At 45.4% G+C, this 17598-nt stretch overlaps 1 protein-coding gene across 1 annotated transcript in view; it reads left to right on the forward strand.

Annotated features, from left to right (window-relative positions):
* LOC120438852 (protein NLRC3-like) overlaps window positions 1–16544 on the forward strand; it is a gene marked incomplete at its 5' end in the record, with an annotated part of 31224 nt that extends 14680 nt beyond the window's left edge. The window contains 4 exons of the mRNA XM_039609308.1: window positions 4641–4814; window positions 12893–12939; window positions 13088–13598; window positions 16475–16544. Coding sequence (XP_039465242.1) covers window positions 4641–4814; window positions 12893–12939; window positions 13088–13598; window positions 16475–16544 — 802 coding nt within the window. The remainder of the gene's footprint in view (window positions 1–4640; window positions 4815–12892; window positions 12940–13087; window positions 13599–16474) is intronic.
* Between the last annotated feature and the right edge of the window lie 1054 nt (window positions 16545–17598).

Genomic DNA, 17598 nt, shown 5'->3' on the forward strand with positions numbered 1-17598 from the left:
CCACCAAGGAGTTAACTGCCTCAGTGACCTCGCCCCGAAATTGGCGGGTCATTCCCTCATCCCAGACTCTGCTTCCTCCTCGGAAGGCGTGTCAGTGGGATTAAGGAGGTCTCTCAGTATTCCTTCCACCGCCTGACAATTTTCTCAGTTGACGTCAGCAGCGCTCCGCCAGCACTATACACAGTGCAGGTAGAGCACCGCTTTCCCCTCCTGAGATGCCTGACGGTTTGCCAGAATCTCTTGAGGCAGTCCGAAAGTCTTTTTCCATGGCCTCTCCGAACTCCTCCCACACCCGAGTTTTTGCTTCAGCCACTGCCCGAGCCGCATTCCGCTTGGCCTGTCGATATCTGTCGGCTGCCTCGGAGTCCCACAGGCTAACCAAGCCCGATAGGACTCCTTCTTCAGCCTGGTGGCTCCCTTCACCTCTGGTGTCCACCATTTGGTTCGGGATTACCACCACGGTAGGCACCAACCACCTTGCGGCCGCAGCTCAATGCAGCAGCTTGGGCGATGGAGACGCTGAACATGGTCCATTCGGACTCAATGTCCCCAGTCTCCCTCGGAATGTTGTTGAAGCTCTGCCGGAGGTGTGCGTTGAAGATCTCGCGGACTGGGGCCTCTGCTAGACGTTCCCAGCACACCCTCACCACGCGTTTAGGTGCACCGGGTCTGTCCAGCGTCCTCCCCGCCACCTGATCCAACTCACCACCAGGTGGTGATCAGTTGACAGCTCAGCCCCTCTCTTTACCCGAGTGTCCAGAACATATGGTCGCAGGTCTGGTGATACGATTACAAAATCGATCATCGACCTGCGGCCAGAGCGCCCTGGTGCCACGTGCACTTATGGACACTCCTATGTTCGAACAAGGTGTTCGTTATGGCCAAACTGTGATTTGCACAGAAGTCCAATAACAAAACACCGCTCTGGGTTCAGATCAGGGAGGCCGTTCCTCCCAATCACGCCCCTCCAGGTCTCGCTGTTGTTACCACGTGAGCATTGAAGTCTCCCAGCAGGACAACAGAGTCTCCAGATGGGGCACCTTCCAGCACCCCTCCAGGGACTCTAAGAAGGCTGGGTACTCTGAACTGCCACTCGGCGCATAAGCGCAGATGACAGTCAGGACCCGTTCCCCGACCCTAAGGCGCAGGGAACAAACCCTCTCATCCACCGGGAAAAACCCCAATGTACCGGCAGCAAGCCGAGGGATATTAGAATACCCACCCCAGCCCGCCGCCTCTCACCAGGGGCAACTCCAGACTGAGACAGAGTCCAGCCCCTCTCCAGGAGACTGGTTCCAGAGCCCAAGCCATGCGTGAGGTGAGCCCGACTATATCTAGCCGGTACCTCTCAACCTCACGCACTAACTCAGGCTCCTTCCCCACCAGAGAGGTGACATTCCATGTCCCTATTGCCAGTCTTGGCAGCCGGGGATCAGTCCGCCAGGGCCTCCACTCCTGGCCGCCGCCCAGCACACAATGCACCCGACCCCTATGGCGCCTCCTGCGGGTGGTGGGCCTGCGGGAGGATGGGCCCATGTCTCCTCTTCGGGCTGTGCCCGGCCGGGCCCCATGGACTAAGGCCCGCCACCAGACGCCGCCCTCGGGCACCCTCCCGGGCCTGGCTCCAGGGCGGGGCCCCGGTAACCCTATCCCGGGCAGGGTAAACTGTTCCCTCGATATTCTCTTCATAAGGGTCTTCTGAATCGCTCTTTGTCTGGTCCCTCACCCAAGACCAATTCAGTGTTTAACATATTATCACAGATGGACTCCACAGGAGATCTCCTTTATGAAGAAACTGTGAAAGTTTGTCCAACAGTGGGAAACATCTCAGAGAACATCTCAGAGAACATCTGTGAAGCAGAAAGTAAACATAATAATAGAAGAAAAGCCAAATAATGATCCAAATCCTGCTCTCAGACTATCAGACAGGCTTCCAAAGACTGCTCACCTCTCAGACTTACTTAAAGATGCTGGTGCTGTCCACAGATCAGCTGACCTGCTGGGTCTCCATGATCAGCTTTGTTTCTTGGAGATAAAGGCTGAACCCTTTAGAGCTTCAGTTCTGCAGAGCAGCAGGATGTCTGAGGTCTGCAGAAACACAAAAACACAGCAGCTAAAAATAGTTGTTCAAAGAAAACGAGGTGGGAGCTGCTGGTTCCTGAGCTTTGATACTGGATTAGCTTCAGCAGTTATTCCCATCACTGCTGTAGGAGCTACATTTAGTCACAGCTGATTGTCTTCTTTGAACAATCACAATGATGACTGTTGTAAAAACAAGCAGACAAAGAACCAATGAGAGTGAAGAACAGGATAAAGAGCTCCTGTGATGGTGGCAGAGAAATGAGCAGCAGACGTCTACATGTTGTAGTGGTTTACAGTCACCAGGGGGCGCCGTCACGGCCACGCAGTCAGTGGGCTGCTCTGCTTGTGCTGTTGTTGGTGAAGCTGAAGTGAAAGCGAGTGTTAAAACAATGAAAAAAAATTTCTGGGTGTAACTGTTACCAAAGTGCAATTTAGACCTGGCCTGTGGTTGTCTGTGAAGGTTCTCAGTCATCCAGGTCATCGTAGTTAAAGGAGTTTGCAAAGAAAAGCGTCTGGACTTCTTTAAGTTGCTTGAAGACGTTTCACCTCTCATCCGAGAAGCTTCTTCAGTTCTAAGGGTCAATTGGTAGGGAGTCCCAGATTTAAACCCAGTGGGAGTTTTCCCCCAAAGAGAGACAAAGGACCCCCTGATGATCCTCTAATCGCCTGAGCCAAGGTGTGAAACTGGGTGTGGGTCCCAATCAGCCAGGGTTTTCGGGTGAGCTCATTGTGAAACCTGGCCCCACCTTGTCATGTGATTTCCTGAGGTCAGATGGCCCAGGATGTGAGTGGGCGTTAAGGCGTCTGGGGAGGGAACTCAAAACTGGATTATAGATGGCAGACAGTTGGTGTCGTAAACCACCGCCTCTGTTCAAAGATGGTCGCTCACAGTGGACATAGATGGCCTCTTTCACTCCTCTTTCAAACCATCTGTCCTCTCTGTCCAAGATGTGAACATTGGCATCCTCGAAAGAGTGACCTTTATCCTTAAGATGCAGATGGACTGCTGAGTCTTGTCCTGTGGAGGTGGCTCTTCTATGTTGTGCCATGCGCTTGTGAAGTGGCTGTTTGGTCTCTCCAATGTAGAGGTCTGGGCATTCCTCGCTGCACTGTACAGCAAACACCACGTTGTTAAGTCTGTGTTTTCGAGTTTTGTCTTTTGGGTGAACCAGTTTGTGTCTGAGTGTGTTGCTGGGTCTGAAGTACACTGGGATGTCGTGCTTGGAGAAAACTCTCCTGAGTTTCTCTGATACACCGGCTACATAGGGGATGACAATGTTGTTGCATCTGTCTTTCTTATCCTCCCTCGCTGGTGTCTGATCTTCTTTTCTGTGCCTCTTTGCTGACTTTATAAACGCCCAATTAGGATAACCGCATGTTTTCAGTGCTTCCTTTACGTGTGTGTGTTCCTTCTTTTTCCCTTCAGGCTTAGAGGGAACATGTTCTGCCCGGTGGTGTAGGGTCCTGATTACTCCAAGTTTGTGTTCCAGAGGGTGATGGGAGTCAAAGAGGAGGTACTGGTCCGTGTGTGTGGGCTTCCGGTAAACTTCGATGTTGAGGTTGCCATTCTCTTCAATGTGCACGGCACAGTCCAGGAAAGGCAAGCAGTTATCCTTTGTGTCTTCCCTGGTGAACTTGATGTTTTTATCCACAGCGTTAATGTGCGCAGTGAAGGATTCCACTTCTTGTGTCTTGATTTTGACCCAGGTGTCGTCTACATAGACGATAACTTTTTTGATAAAAACATCAAGTTCACCTAAATGCATCTTAAGGTCAAAGGTCACTCTTTGAGGATGCCAACGTTCACATTTTGGACAGAGAGGACAGATGGTTTGAAAGAGGAGTGAAAGAGGCCATCTATGTCCACTGTGAGCGACCATCTTTGAACAGAGGCGGTGGTTTACGACACCAACTGTCTGCCATCTATAATCCAGTTTTGAGATCCTTCCCAGACGCCTTAATGCCCACTCACATCCTGGGCCATCTGACCTCAGGAAATCACATGATAGGGTGGGGCCAGGTTTAACAATGAGCTCACCCGAAACCCTGGCTGATTAGGTACCACACCCGCTTTCACACCTTGGCTCATGTGATTAGGTAGAGGATCATCAGGGGGTCCTTTGTCCCTCTTTGGGGGGGAAACTCCCACTGGGTTTAAATCTGGGACTCTCCACCATTTGACCTTAGAACTGAAGAAGCTTCTCGGATGAGAGGTGAAACGTCTTCAAGCAACTTAAAGAAGTCCAGACGCTTTTCTTTCCAAGCTCCTTAGACTGGCCTGTGGTTGTTATCTAAGTGATAATCATCAATTCTACTAAAACAAATACAAAATAAAGAAATTTGACACATTTTGTTGATATCAAAAACACACTGAACAATTCAGTGTTGTTTTACTGCTGTTCTCTCTTCTTCTCCTCTGATTCTCTCCACATGTTGCTCTGCATCAGTGCTCAGTTTCCTGACAAAAACAAGATTAAATATTGCTAAATATAATAGTATCTCATTACACTTCAACATAAGTGTTTTATTTTTGTAATTGTTTATCTGTTATTTTTCAGACTGAGTCACTGTGACCTGTCAGAGAGAAGCTGTGAAGCTCTGTCCTCAGCTCTCAGCTCTCAGACCTCTAATCTGAGACAGCTGGACCTGAGTAACACCAACCTGAAGGATTCAGGCGTGAAGCTTCTGTCTGAAGGACTGAAGAGTCCACACTGTACACTGGAAACTCTCAGGTGAGATCAAGCATTGTTTTTTCATCAACTGACAGAATTAGCAGATTAATAATAAGGCAGTCCTCTAATAAGAGGAGAAGTGGAGGTGTTTTGAAGGGCAGCATACTCTTATGTTAACAAGACAGGAAGTAGTTCCTGGGAACTGCTTCCTTTGTTATTGTCTAAGTAGAAACATGATGGTGAAACAGTGAGTTTGCAGAGGTGAATCCACAGCACACAACACAACAATGCTGCTGCGTGCTGAAAGCAGACTTCTCACAGATTCTGAGACTGCAGGTTTCATCACTGTCCAACCAAAATTCACTGAACCAGCAGCAAATGAACGTCCAAAACTACGCTTCATGTTTAAAAAACAGATGATCAGGGGGATTTGTGTTTACATCTTTGTTGTGTAATCTGTTCACCTGCTGTTTCAGCTGTTTGGTGGTTGTTGAGATGGTTTTGTGACCTTTCAGCTGAGATTCTGACATTTCTGTAGATACCACACATGTCTAATTGCTTTGTATAGCATGAATGGCCATAACGAGGTTTTTAACAGTAAGAAAATTTGTGAAACTTAAAAAAATATAGTTAAAAGTCCAAAACCTTCTACGTCTGGTCGCTTGTGGTAAGGAGCAGATCAAACGAGTACAGAATTACGTTATAATTATAAAAGGCTTCAACAGCACATTCAGGTCTGTGAGACTCATTCAGACACTGAGCCGTGGCTCTGTGCTACATGCACATATTTCTGCATCTCTGCCATTCAGACACACTTTATATATAGTTTATTTTATGTAGTATGCAATGCTGAACTGTACATTTAGTCTTTTTAAAGGCAGCAAGTTTTATTCAGTGTTTTCATAAAAGCCTTATTTGTATCCATTTACTGCTATTAGGAAGAACACGTGAGGTTTAAGACCTGGACCAGTTTGAAACCTTTTGTCCTCCACAATGAAAATGGGTGGAAATAAAAATGGGTCTCACTTTAGCCAGCTCCTAATTTTATCAGTTCTACTCTCAGCGTCTCCTGTATATCTCCTATATAAATGTTGCACTCAGCTTTGTGGTCTCCAGTATCACTGACATGCAGCCAGATGCTGCTCGTTTTGCCTTTTCACTCTTTCCTGACACGCTTGCATTTCAGTACAGCTCCCATTTCTCTGTGTACCTGGTCTCTACCACTACCCTTGCTGTCTATGGGACATGTCTTCTTTCACATAATGGTATGATCCCAGTCTGTCTCTTAGTGTTTGGCCACATGGTCTGCTCATCAGAATAACATCTCAGCTGTGCTCACATTGATTATCAGCAAGCCTGAAAATTCATCAATATTTGACACATGAAATTATCTCAAGGGCTGGATTTGGCCCACGGGCCATATGTTTGACACCCCTGGTTTACACAGTTTGGTATTCAATGTACGAGTTAGCTCTCAGCTAACTAGCAGACAAGCTAACTGCTGGGACTGCGTCTTTCTAACCAGAGCGTCAGACACTCAGACTGGTTTTCTTTGTGGATGATGATGTGTTCTCACACTGATCCTTCATGCTGATGCTGCCATCCACCCACTGCTCCTGGATTCCTCATCATCATCTCCATCAGCCCTCACAATACTCCACCTTCATCAGCTTCATGTTCAGGAGCCTGGATGGACAGTAATTCTTTCCATGGGTTATGGTGGGACATTGAGAGCTGAAGTCAAACAGCAGTGAGAAATGAAAGACTGTTTCTATTTAGTCTTGTGATGTGCAGCTTTGTTCAGAGCATTAAGGCCCAGCAAAGATTACTGAGGTCACAGAGTCACTGATGAAACCTGTGTGCTCATAGAAACTGAAACCAGATGAACCAGAATAGAAGGACATTAAAATGAAGTGTCAGCTACACAAAGGCAAAGCTGTTCAGTTGTTGGTGTGAGTTATTTAAATGGAGGATGGAGTCAGACTTTAAGCTGCTGGACTCAGTCACTATATCCTGTTCTCCTCATAGAACCTGGATACACAGACTCACCTGTGACACAGTGACACACAGTGTGGCTACACACACATTAGAAAGTGGATCAGTCACACTTGTACAATCATTTGTTGTGCTGGGAAACCATGAACACTTTGAATCAGCATTAATGGCTTTGTTACAGCAACATTCAATCATGAGTTCAAAGTAGTGTATTGTGTGCTTATGTTAATAGTACTGCAGTATGAGAAGTGCAACATTCAGTGTGCAGAAACAGATCAGGTGCTTTCTAACAGCAGTGTTCCCTTTAACACAGCAGCAGTTCAAATATTTCTGTCAGTCTGAGCTGAAACATGAATCTAATCAAATATCAAATCAAAGTTCTTTGTCTCTGCCAGGACGTCAACATCTGATCTAGTTTTTTACAAAGTTCCCCTCAGAGTCTAGAGACACCAACATACCTTTAATCAACAGCAAGTGAACATTTATAAATGTGTGTTTTCAGAACAGGAACCAGCAGAACTATTGTTCTGTTATCAGGCAGCAGCACAAACGCTCATCAGCTCATTTACTGTGCAGGACTTTGAGTGTGTGAAGTGTGTGTTTGTGCTGGATTTCCTTTGGAGAATCTCAGTCAGAAACAAGACAAAGAAAAACTCTTTCAATAGTCCAGGTTGAGTTGACAACATGAACTGCATTTATCTTCCTCTGACTTGACATGTTCTTCCTCCTCTGCACCGAGCCAGCTGCTAAGACACAAGCTCACTGACATTTTCTGATGATAAAGAAACTCTCTTCTTCTGTACAATATGAGCAGCAACAGAGAACAAGCTTTCACAGGTACAGATGTTGCAGCTGTGGCCAAGTACATGTGCTGCATGTTTGGAGCAGCACTCTAATGGACAGGCCTCTGTACTGATGGTGGGCTCTGCTCTGTATCCACCACACTGTTCTCAGCTGAGTCTTCCTCCTGTTCACACTCTGATGAAGCACCAATAGGGCAACTTTTTCTCTGGTGGCTCGGATGTTGTTGCTTCCACAGGTTTCCCTCCAACAACCCTCTGTTCCTTCAGTAAGTTCAGTAAGATCTGGGTAAACACTTGAGCTCCTTGAATCTGGCTCCAGTGCAGCAGCAGCTTTCACATATACAATGTTGGCATTTTGCTTGTGTGTCTCCAGGTCTGGTCTGAATGTAGACTTGAATTTGACCACGTAGGCGGGGTCATCATCTGAGCTCTCCATCACCTGAGAGAGACGACAAATCACAGAATCACAGAGCATGAAACCAACTTTTCTCCTCCCAGAAGTTCAGTCACAGACCTGCAACAGAAACAAGAATCAAAGATTCAAATGACGCTTGAGCATTCATGTACTTATATACACAAACATGTCCTCTACATATTCATGCTGTATTTACACACATACAGAGGCTGTTTGTCTCTCACACAGACAGGACACTGAGAAATACATCATGTTAAATATACCTGCAGGGTTCCAGCTGTGCACGTTGTCCCTGTTAGCTGTGATTGCCATGGCAACCTTGGTGTTGTGCGCGATGCAGGGACGTGTTCAAAGGCAGACGTCTGGCAGCAGCATCATCATATTTGATGCACTATCTGTACTGAGTGTGCTGACTTTATTTCAAATGTCCCACTGCTGTGCAACATGAATCACATGTTAGCACGTTTCTGTAACTCCCAGGTAACCATGGTTACCCAGCCACGCCCAGTAGTCTCCAGAGAGACCAACAGCTGGTTCATGTTGTAACGCCGTGGCTTTCGTAGTCTCTCCTTCTTCTACAGCTCATGTGTTCTTCTTGTGATGCTGCGTCTTGAGGCTCATACATGCCGTCATTTGTTGATCCTAAGAACGTTCCTCAGACCGACTTCTTCAACAACACTAATCAGCCTGCAGTTTGTAGCTACTCACTTCACTGTGGCGTTTGTTAGCTTGTCTTTCTTTGGTTTATCTAGACTCCTCCCACCAGCTGAATCTGCGTAGTCTGCCCAAGCCTCCCACCTCTGTTTGTTTGGGTGGTTTGTTTGCTGCCATCAACAGCGTGTAATGCATTTAAGTGATACTTCAGACTTCACGTACTCCGACGATAAAAAACTCAACTTTGCTTCCAGATAACTTTAGTTGCATCAACACTGCCTCCTGGAACAGTTTAAAATGAACATGTCAAAGATCTGTACCTGTCTCCATGTTTCTGTCCCCGCCCCTTTCTTTCTGTCCTGGGTCATGTGAGCGCTGCAGTAGTATTAGGCCCACCCTCAATGCTCTCATTGGCTGAGACGCATAATGACGCCCATTTCAAGCCAGCACTGATCAACATCCCTCCTGTGACCCATGGCTTTATATTCAGAGCCAGTGAGCACTTTCACAATAATCATGATTTTAAAAACTGTGATTAAAATTATTGCTGACGTTAATCAATTAATGAGTTAACAAGATAATAACTGGTTAAGTTGCCCTAATAATTAGACTTTGATGACAAACTGATGTGATCTCCATGTTTCCTTTGTTGGACTGTGGGCGAGTGTCAGAACTGAATGTACTGAGTAACATGTAGAGTTTAAATATGTGTCAGTTCCAGTTTTAGAGCTCTAAAGTGCAGCTATCATGTTAGGAATATGTGAGGAATAGACAGAAACACTGAGGTCAAATCTTTATTTTACCACTCGCTGCATTCTTGATGTTCATGAATTCAGCAGGTTCATGATTGTCTGCAGCATTAATCTCATATTTCCATCTAAAGTGTTGAATTTGACTGTTGGATGTTCTTTATGATCTCTGGCACCAGTTCATCTGTAGGCTGAGCTCAGTCCATCCATTTAGTGAAATGATGTTTAAAGGTCTCCTTGTTCTGTGAGCGTGCACAGATCCTGAAGCAGAAAGCCTGGGTTAACAGAGAAATGATCATCACTGTGATGATGCTCATCATCTCTGACTGGGATTTGAGGTTTTGTGAAAGCAGCAAAGAAAGCCTGGCTGTGTTGGACTGGGTGTGGCAGCAGCTCCCAGTTTGAGTTCAGGAGACAGACACCCTCTCTACTTTGAAGATCAGCTTCAAACTTTCCTTTTTGATAAAGCTTATAGTTAGAGCTGGATCAGGTGACCCTGAACCATCCCTTAGTTATGCTGCTATAGGCTCAGGCTGTTGGTGGACTTCCCATGATGCTCTGCTTTCTTCTCCCCTCTTTCCACTCCTGATGCTTTTATATGTCACTACTGCATGTCCTTAACTTTTGTCTTCTCTCTCCTTAGTTTGTGTTTTGTTCTTGTCTCTCTGAGCTCATCTCTTCTCTTTCCCCTCACCCCGCAACCAGTCATGGTAGATGCTCCTCCTGGAGCCTGTTTTCACTGGGAGGATCTTTGTGTCAAAGGGAGTTCTTCTTCCCACCATCACCAAGTGCTGCTCACAGTGGATTGTCTGATGGTTGGGGCTTTCTCTCTAATATTGGAGGCTGTTACCTTACACTGTTAGACAGCTTCAGATGACTGTTGTCTGTTAGGTATTGTCACTTATAAATAAAGTTACATTGAATGGATGTAAATGGATAGATGTTATTGTGACAAAGAGAAAATGATTGTTGACAGATAGATTGTTGTTTTGTGTGTCTGCAGTCTGTCAGGCTGTCTGATCACAGAGGAAGGCTGTACTTCTCTGGCCTCAGCTCTGAGCTCCAACCCCTCCCATCTGAGAGAGCTGGACCTGAGCTACAATCATCCAGGAGACTCAGGAATGAAGCTGCTGTCGGCTGGACTGAAGGAACCAGGCTGGAGACTGGACACTCTCAGGTATGAAGAATGTCTGATAGAGGAGGAAGAGCTGGAAACATTTCCTGTGTCTTTCACTCACTTCCTGTTTGTTTCCTGCAGATGACACATGAACAATCACACATGCAGGAATATTTTCAGGGACAGACACACTAGTCTAGCTGGATAGTACGTGGATATTTATGTAGGGGTCTCCAAGGAGTGTGTTTGCAGGAACATCTAGGTCACAGGTGTACCTGAGATAGATGCCAGTGTACCTAATAAAGTGTCAGCTAACATTTGGAAATGGAAGCTTAAATAATGACAAACTCTACATTCACAGCTGAATTCACAATAAATTTGTTCTCAAGTGCACATTTTTCTATTATTGTTCTCAAACAACAGAATGAGAATGAAATATTGATTCTAACAGGGCCCATAAACAGCATTAGCTTAGCAGCATTAGCTTATCAGAGTTTCCATCATGGTCACACAAATCCTTAGCAGAGCAAAGTGGCCTACTTAGCAATAGCTGCTCAAGTTGTATAAAGCAAGGGAAAACAGTATTAGCATTAGCTGCTAATGGCAGCTTACTTAGGATAAACTCTTCACATCTTTATAATGCAAGGGAAAGGAGTCACTCATGGAAGCCTATTTAGCATTAACGTCTCACATCATTATAACACAAGAGAAAAGGGTATTAGCGTTAGCTACTAATGCTTATTCACCTCAAATTAGCTTTAGCTGCTAATGGTAGCCTACTTAGCATTAACTCCTCACTAATATAATGCTAATTCTCACCCCAACCGGTCGCAGCAGATGGCCCCGCCCCTCCCTGAGCCTGGTTCTGCTGGAGGTTTCTTCCTGTTAAAAGGGAGTTTTTCCTTCCCACTGTTGCCAAAGTGCTTGCTCATAGGGGGTCATATGATTGTTGGGTTTTTCTCTTTATCTATGAAGCGCCTTGAGGCGACTTTTGTTGTGATTTGGCGCTATATAAATAAAATTGAATTGAATTGAATTGCATTAATTCACATCAAATTAGCATTAGCTGGTCACATTGTTAAAAGGGAAGAGAAAACGATATTAGCATTAGCTGGTAATAATTATTCACCCCTAATTAGAATTAGCCGCTAATGGCAGTATACTTAGCATTAACTCCTCACATTGTTATAATGCAAGGGAAAATAATTAGCATTATCTAATAATGTTGACCTTGGCCCACTGGAAAAGTTCAGAACTCTGTTTGCTAAAGATTTAGGAGTGTTTCTCGATAGCTCTTTCTCATTTGTGAAACAGATAAATTCTGCTTTTAAAACCAGCTGTAAGGTTTGCTTAGAAATATTTACTCATATATGAGTTTTATAATCGATTGCATAATGATAGAGGTTTGATCCTTAGTAGTCTGTGAAGACTCTGTGTGCCTTCCAGAGTGCTCTGGCATGCACACACACCTTAAGGTCATGAGAGAGGTCGTACCTTCTCTTACTGATTTATGGTGTAGGAGGACACCTACTCTGTGTCTGGTTAAGAGCCCTTTGTTAGGGGGACCGCTGGACTCTTAGCACCAGCTTTGGGGTCACAGGGTCACATCTGGAACACACACACACACACACACACACACACACACACACACATACCTACACTATGCACAGACTGGTACTCTTTGTTCATACCTGTGTAAGACGTCATATGTTAATGAACTTATGCATATTCATGTAAGCTCAATAAAGAGCAGTGTTACGAGGGAGCAGACGACAGCGACTGAGGTCAAGTGAAGGAACTGCGCTGTCACAGTTCTCTCCCTCATGAATTGTCTGGTTCCAGCGGTGGCTCTGTGCTAGACGACCCATCACCAGCTTTTTCCAGCTGTTTCCACTGGTTACCAGTACGTGGTAGAATCCACTTCCAGATCTTGTTGTCTTTAAATCTCTGAGTGGATCGGCTCCATCTTATCTCTCTTTAACAAAATAATCCAAGTCGAGCCCTCAGGTCTGCAGATAAGCAGCTTCTGACCAGAACTAGCCGTAAAAACAGAGGTGAGCTTTATCGATGGCTGCAGCCAAACTCTGGAACAGTCGCCCTTCACATCAGGTCGTCACCAACACTCGACATTTTTAAAACCCGGTTGGAAACACATTTGTACTCTGTAGCTTTCAATCCTGACGAGTCTTTATAGTAATTACTGTGTATGTTTCCTATTTTATCTCTACTCTGTGCAGCACTTTGGCTCAAGCTGTTTTAAATGTGCTGATAAATAAATGTAGATTTCTTTGAATCAAACAGTGGAGCCGAGCTTTGAGCTCAGTGTGTAACAGTGTGTGTGTGAGAGCCATGTAATGTCCATGTGTGCATGCTGACTGTGCTGCTCTGACCCCTCCTCCTTTCAGGGTGGAGCCTGCTGGAGTCCGATGGTTGAGACCAGGTCTGAGGAAGTGTAAGTGTGTTTTTAATGGGATTCATGAAAACAAAGCAGCACACATTCAACCATCTTCATCATGTCAGGAGTCATCATCAAAGTGTCAATCAATGAACAGATGATGGATCAATAACTGCAGCTGGATTGTGTTTGTTCTCTCCATCAGATTCCTGTCAACTCACAATCGACACAAACACAGTGAACACAAAGCTCCAACTGTCTGACAACAACAGGAAGGTGACACATGTGGAGGAGGTTCAGTCATATCCTGATCATCCAGACAGATTTGATGTTTGGCCTCAGCTGCTGTGTAGAAATGGTCTGACTGGTCGCTGTTACTGGGAGGTCGAGTGGAGAGGAACCGTTGATATATCAGTGAGTTACAGAAGCATCAGAAGGAAAGGAGACAGATATGACTGTGGGTTTGGATACAATGATCAGTCCTGGAGTCTGTACTGTGATTATAATGGTCCTCGTTATGTCAGGCACAATAACAGACAAACATCCATCTCCTCCTCCTCCTCCTCCTCCTCCTCTGTCTCTAACAGAGCAGCAGTGTATGTGGACTGTCCTGCTGGCACTCTGTCCTTCTACAGAGTCTCCTCTGACACTCTGATCCACCTCCACACCTTCAACACCACATTCACTCAAACTCTTTATCCTGGGTTTATGTTCTGGTCTCCTGGTTCCTCAGTGTCCCTGTGCTGAGTGTAAAGAGTGTCTCCTGTTAGAGAAACACTCTGACTGTTGAACAGATAGTTCAGTCTGTACATGTCTGTCTCTTTCACTCACAAACACGTTTTCACATTCATGGATTCAATCAGTTGATGTTTGAAACTCTTCTAAATGATTCCTTGTAAACTTCTTCAGTCACAAACAAACAAGAAGTGATGTCACATGTGTTCCTGTCCACACAGCAGAATGAGTCTATTGCTGACAGTGATGTACAAACAGAGTGAGCATTTCTGAGGCCCAAAATAAACTGAGTAGTTCACTGAATGAACACTGTGAGCTCAGTTCCTTCATCATTAGTATGGATTATATATGTATATGTATTATATTAGTATCATATATATCAGGTGCTGCTGGTTTCAGTCATTGTGCAAATGTGCTGTTTGTAAGGTTGTAAAGCTGCAGTCAGCTGAGACTGAAGAAGTCACCTGATCAGTGAGCAAACGTTTCTGAAAACGTCCAGATGAACAGAATCAACCTTTTGGGATCAGCCAGCAATGCAGCATCATTGTTGTTCAGGTTCAGAGGTTTGCAGGAATGAACTGATGACCAGAAACAGCTGCAGAGTCCAATCAAATACCAGCTGGAGTTCAGCTGCATCTGAAGAAGTCAAAGAAAAGTAAGGATGGCAAAGGCGATGTTTTCTTCCAAAGAACTGAAAACATGGTCGACGCCTCATTAGAAGAATCATCTGGACATTTGTGAGGAACTCTAACCAAGAAAGCAACACAAGAAAGCAACGTCACACAGATCCAACAGACAGTTTCCATGACTGCAAGTGTTCAGTGTAAAATGCTACATTGCATTATTGCATCCTCTCACCACAGGAGGCGCTGTTGGCACCACTGATTGCTGATCAGCTGTTCTCTGATGATCTGATTGATCCTGTGAATAACGGGACTCACTGAACTCTGTGACACAGTGAAGATTACAGAGTTTAACATCTGACTGACGTCACACAGACCGAAGGATGAACCAGTGAGGCACAGAACATAGTTACTGGAGATACTGGATCAGCTCCATGTGAACCTCTGATGGAGAAGCTGCTGACCCAGAGAAACATCAGGACATGACAGGCAGCTGCACTGATCTAACAACATGTAGCAGAGCTGATCTATGTTAGAGGATCTATCACAGCAGCTGAAAGTCCAACACTGGATACCAGCTGAGCCTGTGCTGAGTGTTACAGGAAAAGAAACACTGACACTGGGAGACACAGTGATGCTGACTGGGGCACAGAGCTGAATGATGCAGCATCAGGACACTGTTTCAGTCTGACTGACAGAGAAACCTGTAGCTGCATCTACATGTGAGGCAGAGGCCACACAAGCAGCTTTCTATGTTTCACAGTGACTGAGATCTTCAGTGGGGTGGACATGCTCCTGTACAGACCTCTGAGGAGAACCAAGGTGCAGTCAAAGAGTCCAGTCTGTCCTCACAGATGTCAACATGTGGTTTCATCAGGTCTGCTGTCAGCTAGCAGGCTCACATCAGAATCACTGTTCCTGAAAAACACAGTCTGTGTGACATCATCAGTCAGCTGATGGTCCCAGATCTGAATGGTTTCTGTCTCTACTGAGGAAGTCAGAGAATCTCACTGAGGTGTGGATCAGGTCTGAGTGACCTGTGGAGGGACAGCTTTAAACAGTCCACAGGTCTCACGTCCTGCTCAGTCTGGTAGCAGATACCTCGGATTGTTCCAGATGTGCTGACATCACCAGCAGCAGCAGCAGCACAGCTGTGTGATACCATGAATCTCAGTTATTGATCCAACACACAGTAAATACAAAGATCAGGATTTCTGAGAGTAATCATTATGAGTCTGAACACATGATCACTGAATGTTAGTCTCCACAATAATAAGCTAACACAAGCAAACACAGCTTTCAGCTCTTATTTTGAAACTTCTTTAGAGAGCTGTGATGTGAGCGTGCCTGGCTCTGAGGCACTTGGGTCAGCCTCTGTTGTTTAGAAGTGTTACAGACTGTGAATGACACAGACCTGTCAGTTTCATGTTTGTCTGTAACACAGCTCAGGGGCTCCATGCTGAACGCATCCATCCAGTGTTATTGATCCAGGACTAATACCAGCATTAGGATCAATACTACACAATCACATGTGTCCACGTGATGGATTTGACCAGCTTTATTCATTAATGATCAATCAACTTATTTACTGCATCTGAGTCCAGCTTCATCTAAATGATCCAACCATGAAAATGACATCAGTCCTACAGAAGCACTTAATGCTAACAGGAAGTCATTTATTAAGGTGTAATAACACAGAGACACACAACCACTCACAGTTAACCTGACCCCACTAACTGCATGTGTTTGGACTGTGGGAGGAAGCCGGAGTACCGGAGAGGACGCACACAAACACGGGAGGGAGAACATGAAGCTCAGCACTGAAACAAAGATGGTGGATTTGACCTCAGGACCAGGCGCGTAATTTCCAGGGGGGTTACGGGGGTCACGACCCCCCAATAATCAGATACAGCCAATATAATTTCATCATTCCAGTTTATAAAATTGTGATAAATAGCTTGTCGAGTTTCTCTAATCATTTCAAGCTTTTCACTGTTTGGGTCAGCAGGTCATGTGATCAGGTTTGTTCTGTGAAAGCTGGACGATGGTTCAGTGTCAGGGTTTGTTTGCATTCATCAATAAATATCTAAATAAATCAAAGACTCCATGTTTTTCTTTCATCATGTGACCTCTGCTCATCCATCTCTGTGTGTATCAGGATACATTTAGTTCATAATACACAGAAAAATCAGAGTTATTACCTGTAATAAATGTGAAAGTAAAGATTCCTGCAGTGATAACCAGGCAGGACTGAAACACATCACAGCTGTCACCACGGTAACAGCACCGTCCATCCACAGGTGAGGGGAGGAGCAAAAAGAGGCACTTTCACCATTTTATACTAAAAACACTCGACTAATGTTTCTAATATGAAACAAATAAGCCCACATTAATGTGAGCATTTATTAAATAATGATGATTTCCTCCTGATCTCATTTCCATAGCAGAGAAAACTGTGGTGTATATTGAGGTGGAGGGTGTGGTCTATGGCTCAGGTGTAGAGTGAGGGTGGGGTGCACCACAGCAGCATGCTGGGACTGCTGAGGGTGGAGGAGGGAGTGATGATGACATCAGAGCTGCAGCAAAGCAGTCAGCAGCACAGAGACCAGTGAACACACAGTCTGTTCATCTTTGCATAGATACAATATATAGCACAATATTGAATGACAGAGACGCTGTGTGAGCTTCCACAGATACACTGACGTCAGCATCCAGAGTCCTCCTGCTGCTCCCCCTCAGAGCCCCGTGATCAGCACCAACACATTCAGTTAGATGACAGAGTCCAGCTGCAGCTAGAATCAGCTCCCCTCTGTCAACAACAGCACAGCGTCAGTGTTTCACACTCAGTGAAAGGAGGAAACACCAGAAGAACACCATGTGTGCTACGTTTCCCAGGACACACTACAAACTGCACAAATACAGAGCAGCACGTGGAAGGACCTGGAGCTGCATTTAAAGAGAAAAGACAGCGTGATGTCCTGTATGGACAGGTGGAAGGAACCAAGTCCTCAGCTGAAACACTCGTGTTTGTCCACAGACAGGAAACACAGCAGGAAACAAAGAAGCTCATGGATAACACACTTCCTGTCAGTCACAATGAGGCTGGAGCCAAACACAGAAAGGTGTTTTTGTCCAGATGAGCCCAGAGAAGAAACACGAGTGTTCACAGACATCAGAAGCTCAGAGAGGTGAAACATGAGGTTGGAGTCCTCGTCAGCATCCAGAAGAGCTGCTGTGAAACCCTGAGTACTCATGACAGACTCTGATGGCACAAACACATCATGATTCAAACAGGAAGACAAACATGGAGCTCCTGATCCTCCTGCATGAGAACAAGCTGACATGAGCGCTGTGTCTG

This window comes from Oreochromis aureus, linkage group 3 (assembly GCF_013358895.1).
Source record: "Oreochromis aureus strain Israel breed Guangdong linkage group 3, ZZ_aureus, whole genome shotgun sequence".
In the NCBI taxonomy this organism is placed as follows: domain Eukaryota; kingdom Metazoa; phylum Chordata; class Actinopteri; order Cichliformes; family Cichlidae; genus Oreochromis; species Oreochromis aureus.